At 38.7% G+C, this 10,000-nt stretch overlaps 2 protein-coding genes across 2 annotated transcripts in view; both read right to left on the reverse strand.

Annotated features, from left to right (window-relative positions):
• The window catches only part of LOC137980766 (somatostatin receptor type 5-like), a 15,783-nt gene extending 15,309 nt beyond the window's left edge, over window positions 1–474 (reverse strand). The window contains exon 1 of the mRNA XM_068828195.1: window positions 358–474. The gene's annotated coding sequence lies outside the window, so the exon portion shown is untranslated. The remainder of the gene's footprint in view (window positions 1–357) is intronic.
• Window positions 475–4,837: 4,363 nt separating this feature from the next.
• Window positions 4,838–10,000, reverse strand: part of LOC137973071 (cadherin-23-like) — a 40,678-nt gene continuing 35,515 nt past the window's right edge. The window contains exons 18-24 of the mRNA XM_068819807.1: window positions 9,767–9,925; window positions 8,632–8,829; window positions 8,457–8,522; window positions 7,879–7,938; window positions 7,274–7,354; window positions 6,908–6,956; window positions 4,838–6,272 (exon numbers count right to left, since the gene is read on the reverse strand). Coding sequence (XP_068675908.1) covers window positions 6,138–6,272; window positions 6,908–6,956; window positions 7,274–7,354; window positions 7,879–7,938; window positions 8,457–8,522; window positions 8,632–8,829; window positions 9,767–9,925 — 748 coding nt within the window. The 3' untranslated portion in view covers window positions 4,838–6,137. The remainder of the gene's footprint in view (window positions 6,273–6,907; window positions 6,957–7,273; window positions 7,355–7,878; window positions 7,939–8,456; window positions 8,523–8,631; window positions 8,830–9,766; window positions 9,926–10,000) is intronic.

A 10,000-nucleotide genomic window follows, 5' to 3' on the forward strand; every position in this document is an offset into this window, starting at 1 on the left:
TGCAGTGGAAAACGGGAGCGGTGAGCGATGTTTGCCATTAAAGATCTTTGTTGTGTTTAATCCGGCTCTTCTAGTTGAATCTGTTCCTGGTACCCCCTCCAACTTGCAATTAATGGTTGTTGGCTTGATTGTTTCCTGCTGTGTTCCCAAAAAGCAGTTACTTTAGGTTTTCTCCACTGTTCAGCCCCTTTATCTGGGCTCACATCTAACCCAGTAAGAACGTCCCTGTGCTTCTGTTTGTGCTAGGCTAAGTTTCAACTTTGAAACGTCCGTACAACATGCTTTTATTTTTTAATATCCATACCCTCGCAACTAACAAACTAACAAAACTAACTAACAAAAGAAGGCATTTCTCACCTGCAAAGCTGTTGAATACGACTATAAAGCTGATCAAACTCGTCTAAATTCCTGCCTGTTGCTCACAAGACTTAAGTTGCAAGGAAACGTTCAAGTTTGCGACATTTCAGTGTCACGGTTGGTGTTCCGGAGTACTAAAAGACAAGAAAGGAATTCTGGTGGATTGCTGATTTATAAAAGAGGAGAGTTGATATATGACTGAAACACTTAATTGTTTAGTGGAACCATATTCATCAGTTGACAAAAAGAAAAAAGAATCCAATTCAAATATTGCAGGTGGAATTGATTTTTCTTATAATTTTGTTGTTTATTCTCTTTATTACTGTTATTATTCCCAAAGTAACGTGTACTTTTCTTGATTCGTTGAAAGTTGTCAAATGATTTGTTTTACAAAGCCAACGATATTACGTGGCAGATGATTGGAGTGTGTCGATGTTCTTTGCCAAAGAAATTTGTGCTAATTGGAACACCTGTTAATTTAAAACTTTTTTGATTAAGATCAAAATATCACTTTCTCTGTGGGATATAATCTCAATAGAAGTAGGGTTAAGTCCATTTCACCTTTATTGATCACAGTATACACGGCCGGCACATGTTTTAAAATATGAGGGCGGAGGCATTTCACGTTCAGCGCTTCTAATAGGTGTATTTAAGTAAATTTCCAAAAGCTTTTAATTTTTGAGTCAAAATTATCGTTTTAATGGTTTCTTGTTTGTCTCTCATTTATTTATGTCCCCGAAAAAGTCTGTAGCTGACATCTTAGTATCCCGTATTTGCACAAGGGCGGCGAAAGATCAATTAAGTCGCAAATTGAGATGGACGTTTCAATCAATACTCTTGCGCTTCTTGATAACACTATTGCAATCCATCAACTCGACAAATATTTGGTACCATCTTTTCAGTCTTTCTGTGCATCTTATCAACTTATCTTATCATTATCTAATTGGTGAATTCCAGTTGACCTCAGTGTATTAAATAACGTCACTGAGCATTGCCACGAAGGCAAAACTACTATTTTAGCGTCTCTGCTTACTGAAAGAATGAAGCGTTCAAAATCTCGCGAACCATCAGCGTGACCATTTGAAAGAGAATTGGATGGGGTTTTTTAGCTCGCGCCTGTCGTGTCTTGGGTTCGACTATTTGCCTTTCCAATTGAGGAGGCAGTGCGGCCCAGTGGTTATGGCGCTTGCCTTGAGATCCGGAGATCCCGGGTTCAAGACACGTTCTGAGCACTCGTTGAATTTGTTCCTGGTAGTCCCTGGTTCAACTTCTCAGATGCACTTGTAAATAGCCAACTGATTTGCCTCCGGTCAGTTGGGCTTCTTAACAGTTGTTGTTGAATGTTCTGTTCTGTCGTGATTGTTTGTCATTGGCCCTGAAAAGCTCCTATGGGGAATGGTCAATTAAGTATGTATGTATGTATGTATGTCTAAAGCCCGGTTTTCACGAGCGATGCAAGTACAAACGCAAGCACAAGAGCGCTTGTTTCACCGTGAAAGGGGCCTGACACAAGTATAAGCACAAACGCAAATATCATTTTTTTTCCTTTTCCTTATGCTTGTGCTTTGCTTGCGTTGTGTGAAAACGGGATGTAACTAACGCACAACGCAAGCTGTGATGTTCGTCCAATAAAAAATACCTGTTCCAGATTCCACTCGCAGCGCCGCGTTGTAGGAGAGAACATGGTATTACTGAATCCTTGTCTCTGCGTCGTGTGCTTGTGCTTTACGTTATGGTTCGTGTTCACTTACCACGAATCTGTTGTGCATGCGTCGCTAGTGAAAACCCGGCTTAAGACTAAGATTTGGTGCCATAACATTGTCGTTATGAGGAACAGTGTTGTAGAGTTAATCCTTCGAATAGAGCCGTGACATTTCCACTAGATTGTTGAAACTGGCTTGAGCCACCTCAAAAGACGATGGAGGAAATGAATTCTGGAAATGGGGTATGCCTGATACCTACTCCCAATGTTCGATCGAGAGGATCACAGGAGCAAGAATTTGCTGGCTTGGCTTGTTCTAAAGTTTGAAATTTGAAGTAACGTCTTGTGGTTCTCAGGTTGAGGAATTGTATTAGTGTTCAAAAAGAATCTTCACTTCAAGATTACTGATCACTACGCGGGGTTTTTTCTGTGGTAGCCAAAACGCGGGGCCGGGGTTGGGGTGTCTTCTTTTCTTCACTTTCTTTGCTTCCATTTTCGTTGTCCTGTCCAGTCCAGTTATTTTCGAATGACCGGGATTTGTCTTTCATTTATGGTGGAAATCAGTGAAAAAAGGAGCTTACGGATGCTCGTAGGGAATTCTTAGTTTTTTTCTAAATCGGACTTTGTTTTTGTGTTCTTAAAATCGAAGCTTGCTTTTGCGAACATTGGAGTCTGCCTTTAGGGAAATCGGACTTTTTGTTTGCAAAAATCCTTCGAGATTTAGAGAGTTTCCCGTAAAACCTGAACTCCGAATGCGCGTTGTTGTCAATGTTGTTGTGTGTTTTTGTTTTTCGGTTCAAAGAAACCCGGACCCTCGACATCACTGTTAATTCGTGATCGTCGATTCATGATCATTTATCGGGAGTGTCGTACTCGGTACCTTGTGTTTTATTGCTAAGGAGCTTAGCAAAACTGTTTGAGAATGTACTACCAACTTACGTTCCAGGGCTTCGTGCCAATGAGCAGCTATCCCCTATCCTTTTCGTAAACTTGACGGTTATTGACGCAATTTATTTAAGCCCTTTATTTTATTCAAGTCACACAAGAGTTTGTACGAGTTTGTAGAAAAGTCATTGGTTAGCATGTCCAGGAAATTGCTGGCCAATTCTATTCGGACGTCAACGTATCACGATCTGAATCCCATTTTGCGATAAAAAAAACCCAACAACATTGACAACAACACAAACTTCAGATTTTGCTGAAACAAGCAAATGAGAACGTTGCGTGACTGCGTGACTACCCAAGTGGAACTGTGACTCTTTTTTGTTTCGTGTTATTGCATTGCGGAGAAGGGTTTTGCCAAGTAAACATTAAAATGTGGTTTTAAAGTGTGGAGCTCAGCGAGTCTTCAGGGTCTCTGGGAGTCAGCGTATATTCCCCACACAAACTCCAGATTCAGCAGACACAAAGTCCAATTTGTGGAAACAAAGTACGATTTTCACAAAGGCAAACTCCGATGTTCGCAAAAACCAACTTCGATTTTAAGAACACAAGGGGCATTTTTTAACTCTTCTTAAAAGCATCAATACTACCACTATTCCTTATTTTACAAGGTAAGTTATTCCATATCGTATGGATCATCATAGGTTTTAAGATTTGACTGTGGCTCCACTAGAAAAAGCTTATTAGAAGATCTTAATTGACGTGCAGGAACATATCTCCTTAGTAAATCACTAATATAACATGGCGCTAAGCCATTTATAGCTTTGTAAGTCAAAAATCTTAAAAACTATTCGTTCTTGGACACATAACCAGTGCAGTTCATTAAGGACTGGAGTAGTATGATTGTATTCCCATTACAGATTACACGGGACGAGCTATGCAATTCTGAATTGATTGAAGCCTATGAATTAAATACCCTGGCAGGTCATAACAATGAATTGCAATTAACTAGTTTGTAAGTGATAAATGCATGGACATTGAAGGTTATTGTTACACTATTAAATAGCTCTGTATGTAGATCACTTCTTACACCTTCTGGGTCATTTCTAAGTTTTCAGCCTTAACAATTTACGAGCACAATGTTAGGCCGTCCAACCATATAGTCTGATCGTCTTAGAATCAAGCCCGCCCCTTACAAACAAACTAAAGGTTCAGCAAGATCGAGGGCCTTTCATAAGTTCTTGCACAAGCTCATGACCTTGAAGCGTTTTGAGTTTAGAAATTTCCTTACATGGATGTAACGTAGCCCGCGCATTTTCCCTCACCTGCAGCTCCCATCTTATTTTTGTCCATATTTGGGCATAAAATTGGTGTCCTAAAATTCCGAGCTTTGTTCCAAGGAAAAGAGTCGCAAGTTACACGCTTCAAGGTCTTGTGCTTCTGTGGGTTCTTGTACTACACAATTACGATCTTCCCTTATTTATTTGTTTATTTATTTGTTTTTACTATTCAAGAAAATCTATTATTGCAGAAATTGAGAAAACAAACACTGAGTCGTGAGCATATGAAGATATATAACCATTGGATTTGATATGGTGTATAGATTTGTCTGAGCTGTAACAGGAGGGAGCGGGGGTGGAGGGGTGAGCATTTTAATGGTGGGAGCACCAGGGAAGGTGTTTATTTGAGAAGCGACGTTTTCAACATGTAAGATACTGTGAAAGAAAACAATATCCAGAGCTTTTAGCTTCGGAATATTACACTAAGGGAAAAGCGCTCATAAATCGGAATGGAAGCATTTTGCATCAATCTGTCGAAAGGTGGCGGGTAACAAATAGGCTTAAAAATATACTGCCTGTAAAAACCAGGGAAGCACATTATCGCACATTTATTTTACGTCACTTTGATCATTGTAGCCAGATATGGCACCATTGTAGAGAAATAAATACTACGAAATTGGAAAGGGAAATTCAAAGTGCACTTAGGGTTACGGTTAGGCTAACTTCTACTACTACTACTACTACTACTACTACTACTACGGAAGGTTTAGAACTCAAGATAGCAAAATGTATAGGTTTACTTACATGTAACATATATCAGGTAAAGGGGGTTGGAGAATGTACCTGACATGCAAAACTGCCCGGTATTTAAGCTTTGGCCACATCTTGCGGCGTTTGCATACTTTTCGTAATCACAAACTTTCCCTTAGAACAAAAACAAACTCACGAAACACACGGCAATCAAATTTAAATGAAAGAACAAAAAAAAACCGGGCTTTCCCCTAATTCTTGGTTAACCTTTGCATTTACCACAACTTTCTATTTTTGCTTTGAGGGTTGGAATTTTATTCAAGGTGGGGAATGATTGGATACCGAAAACTAAGCAGCATCCAGAAGCCTGGGAACGAGGCGTTTGGTGTTTGAAACGTATTTTTCATCTGGGACATTTACGTAGTACGAGTTTAAATACTTAATTAATTGGTCGCTTAAACATCTGTATACCCAAGATGTTAAGTACCTAACTTTATCCAGCATAGGGGCTTCTGTACACAGTTAAGTTATTTTAATTTTAAAGCTTGTTTAATCCTGCATTAATTTTTGGGGGGTACTGAAGTTTAGTGGCGCCTTAGGTTCAATCGAAAAGAAAGTCGACAGGTTCGTAAAATGATTGAGAAAAGACAAAACCAAAAGTTAATGGTATCTTATAGTTAAACTCCTTGCCTTGTGTACTTTCAATGGTTCTGCTTCAATCTTTGCCTGAAATTGGCGACCTAGGGTTCAATTCTTTAAGAGCAAGCATACATGGGGTTTTTACTTTTTTAAAAGGTTATTGCGCTAAAAGGTCTCTCACGATCGGCGTCATGCTATGTGCAAATTTCAAACTTAAATATACATTACACTGCATTCCAAAAGTTCAGTCTGACCTTCATTATTTCTAGTTTGTTCTTCCTCCTACTCCTTTTCAGGACCACTAAAAGATGAGGGTATTGTAAGAAATGCCAGTATCTCATTGTAAAAGCTAAAGTTTATCTAGTCTTAAATTAAGATCATGACGCATTACCCTTGACTGGAAGAGATATCCTTTCTCAAACAGCTTACGAAAAGGAATGCAGGATACTAAGGTCGACCTCAAAAAGTTTTATCTCATTCAGGTTTCGTCTGATCTCTCGATAGGTGACCACACGAAAAGGGTGTCACTACACCTTGGTAACGACAAATCCCTCAGCAATGCTTTTTGAAGAATGAGCTGAGCTGCCCTGGCTTAAATCACTTGCTGCAGCGCCATGCTCTGATTCTCCGTCGTCATCTAGATACGAACCCTGTTTGGAATCCTAAAAACATGGATGGATGAATGAATTCAGTCCTGGGAGTTAGAAGCCAAATTGTTTTCTTGCTTTTTTTCATTTATTTATTCATTATTATCTTGCCATGTTATGTTTTAGGAAAGTCTGTTTGCGGAGAAGTATCGCTGTGGTGTCATTTGCAATAATCTTGGTCGATTTGGCACTCTCAGTCATATTCAAAAATAAAGTCATGCCCTCTCACTCAGTCCGAATTTCGTTTTCAGACATGGCTTTCACATTTACCTAAGTGGACAAAAAATTAATAAAGAGCTGATCTCGCCTTGTGTTAAACGTCAAACGACAGGTTACTGCTTGTTCTAAAAGCAAGAAAATCCTATTATTTCAACTTTTCTTTCTCTTTTGAGAGAGCACGGTATCTATATATAACAGGCAAAAATGAGCTGAAATCAAACAATTTGCTTTGATTTCTGGCAAAACGCAAATTGAGCCTCACGTGTTATGCGAAATCTCTCTGATATTGAAATATTATAACGTTACCTACCTCTTTAAGGGTTTCACTATTATAAAGTGCCGCCCTTAACTCTTTCAGCAAACTATATTCTATCGAAAGCTACTCGCAGATTACTTTTCCCCAATATCTTGTTAACGTTCTTTTTTCTTACCTGTGGCAAGTAGTAATCTTCTTCATCCCAAATCCCATCTTCAAGTGAACTTAACAAAAACAAACAAAACAATTAAGGGTGTTCGAAACTAATCATGAAGTTCGAATACTTTAAAACATCCAGACCAATTCAGTCATATCCGTCTTACCCCTAGCTTAAAAAAAAGCCTACTAAGGAAAACTACTGGATTCCTCAGTCAGGGAAGTTGGATGTTCTTTTCCTGATTTTTAAAACGGTGTACAATGGTTGGAACGGGATATGAAAAGTAATTGAATAATTTACACAAAATTGTACTTCAAACAATAGGCCGCCTTTCCACTGAAAGGCTTCCTTGGACAGATTCGTCGACGAATATTAGAAACTTACCGTGTTTTCTTGGTCAGTATATAATCTGAACTGTACATTCCCATATCACTCCCATATGAACTGCCTGGCTGAGAATGTATTCTGCAAAAATACAACTCGCATTATTCTCTTAGCCGGCTTTTCACATTAGGCTACCTCAAAGTTATGTTGCATCCCAGTCACTTCCTATAACTGTTCTGAAATGTGGCTATTTGTGAGTCATCCTCTAGAAGACTGTAGTGAGACAGTATGGATAATATGTAAGGGACAATTACGAGCAGGTGAACCGCTTAACTTACTCAAATTACGATGAATCACATGACTAAAGATTGTCATCGTGTTTGAGGCTTGAGGTTGCTTTTGACTGTGTAAGGTAGAATTTCTGAAACTTAAGTTATCTTATAAAACCACCCCTTACCTTACCATTTCAACACGAAAAATACAACTAATAAAGGAAAACATTTTGTTTTGACATCATGATTTAGTTTTAAGGAAAATTAATTGATGTTGGGTCCAGGGGGAATTTTTATGTCAATTCAATCTCTTTGCCCAATATTTCAACTTGTATTAAAATAGTAGTTTTCGTTCCGTGGTAAATCTGGGTCGATTGTTGACTTCAAACCTACCTAACGGAAGCCACATTCTTGCCTTCAGTAGTTTCGTCATCGTAATAAGACCAGGATCCCCTAAAGAAGAGTTTATTTAAGTGCAAATCTTCATACCATAAGAAATACAACAAAACTGTGAAAGATCAAAAATCTAAGATTGTTCAGTCACTTAATTTTCCAAAACACAACAAAGCTTATAAAAGCATGAGGTGGAGGCCAAGGGCTTCTTTTAATGCTTCAAAGTGGTTTAACACAAAGCTTGAGTTATTTAAATTATTATTCAATCGCGTATAACATCTTGCTCTTCTTTAATTGACACAAAGCTCCTAACCACGACTGCGGATAAGATGCGGCAAATTCTTTTCGATTTTTGGGATGCAAGTCGTTTCCTTGCTTTGCTTTGGCAAAGTCAAATTGCCAGTTGCTGTTTAAAAATTAACGTGTTGCGATATCCCATTACTTAATAATTTTGTAAAAAGCTTAGCACAACCATCGGGGTCCCTTAGAAGAATGAACTACCCACCCTCACCTCTCTCGCTATAGATACACAGTTATTTAAATACTTCCTAACCCCAAGCTCGACAAATTATACTCACTGGCGATTGATGTCTCCAAATTTTGGCTTTCCCCTTGGGGAGCTGTACATTTCACGCTTCTTCACTCTGCATTAAGAATTAAAACTACTTAGTATAAGAAGGATAGCATACCCAACTTCTGGCTTGGTAAATTCAATTTCCTGCTATTCCAACGGTGAAACAACATTAAAAATACCTGCAGCGCGTTTTGATGGCAAAACATAAACCAAGTAGCAGAAGAAGCCCTACAACAGATCCTAAGATAATCAATGCCAATTCAGCGTTACCAACGCTACTGTCCTCAGTGGGAGGATGTGTGGCGGATGGAACGGGTCCCAGGATCTTCCATCTTGCGTAGAGCGTATTTAGGTGGTCTGTGTATTTCTCAATTTTCCTGAAGAAAAATTATAATTTGGATTGAGTCGGATTTAAAAGTTTACGTTTAACGTGTTTCCAATTCGGCGAAACAAGTATGAAACTGCATGCAGTTTTAGTGTTTTCCTTACGGTGCCCGAGTTTTGTATCAAGAAAGCGATAAATCGTTTCAAACCGTGACAAGAAATCACGTCGAAATAATGCTACGAAGCCTTGTCAATAAAAGAACATAAAGAGAAAATCAAAGATAAAACATTGGTTGCCGTGTCCGTTGCTCTGAGTGTTACAGAAACATACCTAGTGTCTATACCCTCTTAAAGCCGGTTTGCATAGATGCCAAGTCTCCAGATTTCGGACTCAATCTCCAGCTCTCCGGTTGAGCAAGCAAAATCTCCCGCTGAACTTGGTTTAACAATAATTTATATATAGATATCAAATAAATGATTATTGTTCTGCAAATGAAAAACCCATGGTCATCTAAGAAATGGTGAAATTGACAAGAAATCAGTGAGAAATCTGGACCCCATAGCCTCTTCTCCTTTTTCCTGCCCGTGTAAATTTGTTATTGTAACATGACTAAAATGTGTCATTAAATAACCTCACAATGCAGGAAAAATGATCTAAAAGAAATCAGATTTAAACTTTCTCCCGGGGGAGCATACCCCCCTGGCACCCACTCGGCACTTACTCAATTTTTCCATTTATTATATGGGCAATAAATATACATGGTAGAGATTGAAAAGCAGGCTTCAATACAAATACTGCGTATTAATACAAACAAAAAAAGGCGGGAATCATGAAGTCTTTGCTAAATATGACCACTCGTTCCCGGATGTAGTGTACCTATTGATTCTACCAGTGTTTAAGTTCCCCATAAAACACTCCTGTTCATATAATAAATTGTTGTCACCGAATATGCAACGGTCAGGGAACATCCAGCCTTAGTACTTCCTCACCTTAGAACTTCATCGCTTGTCATGATCTTTTGTGTCTCAACATTGACAGCATGAAACAGAACTTCAGAGTTGGTAGTTTGCTTTCCATTACTGTCCTCACCAAATACTTTGAAAATGGCTTCAATGTTGACCTCAGCTTCGGTGATGTTATTCAAAACGCTAAAACAGTTAAAAGAACCCGGTCAGTGAAAGAACTTTTAATGTATGAGAGACAAATGCTCAAACTGTTCAGAT

Source organism: Montipora foliosa, chromosome 1, assembly GCF_036669935.1.
Source record: "Montipora foliosa isolate CH-2021 chromosome 1, ASM3666993v2, whole genome shotgun sequence".
NCBI lineage: Eukaryota > Metazoa > Cnidaria > Anthozoa > Scleractinia > Acroporidae > Montipora > Montipora foliosa.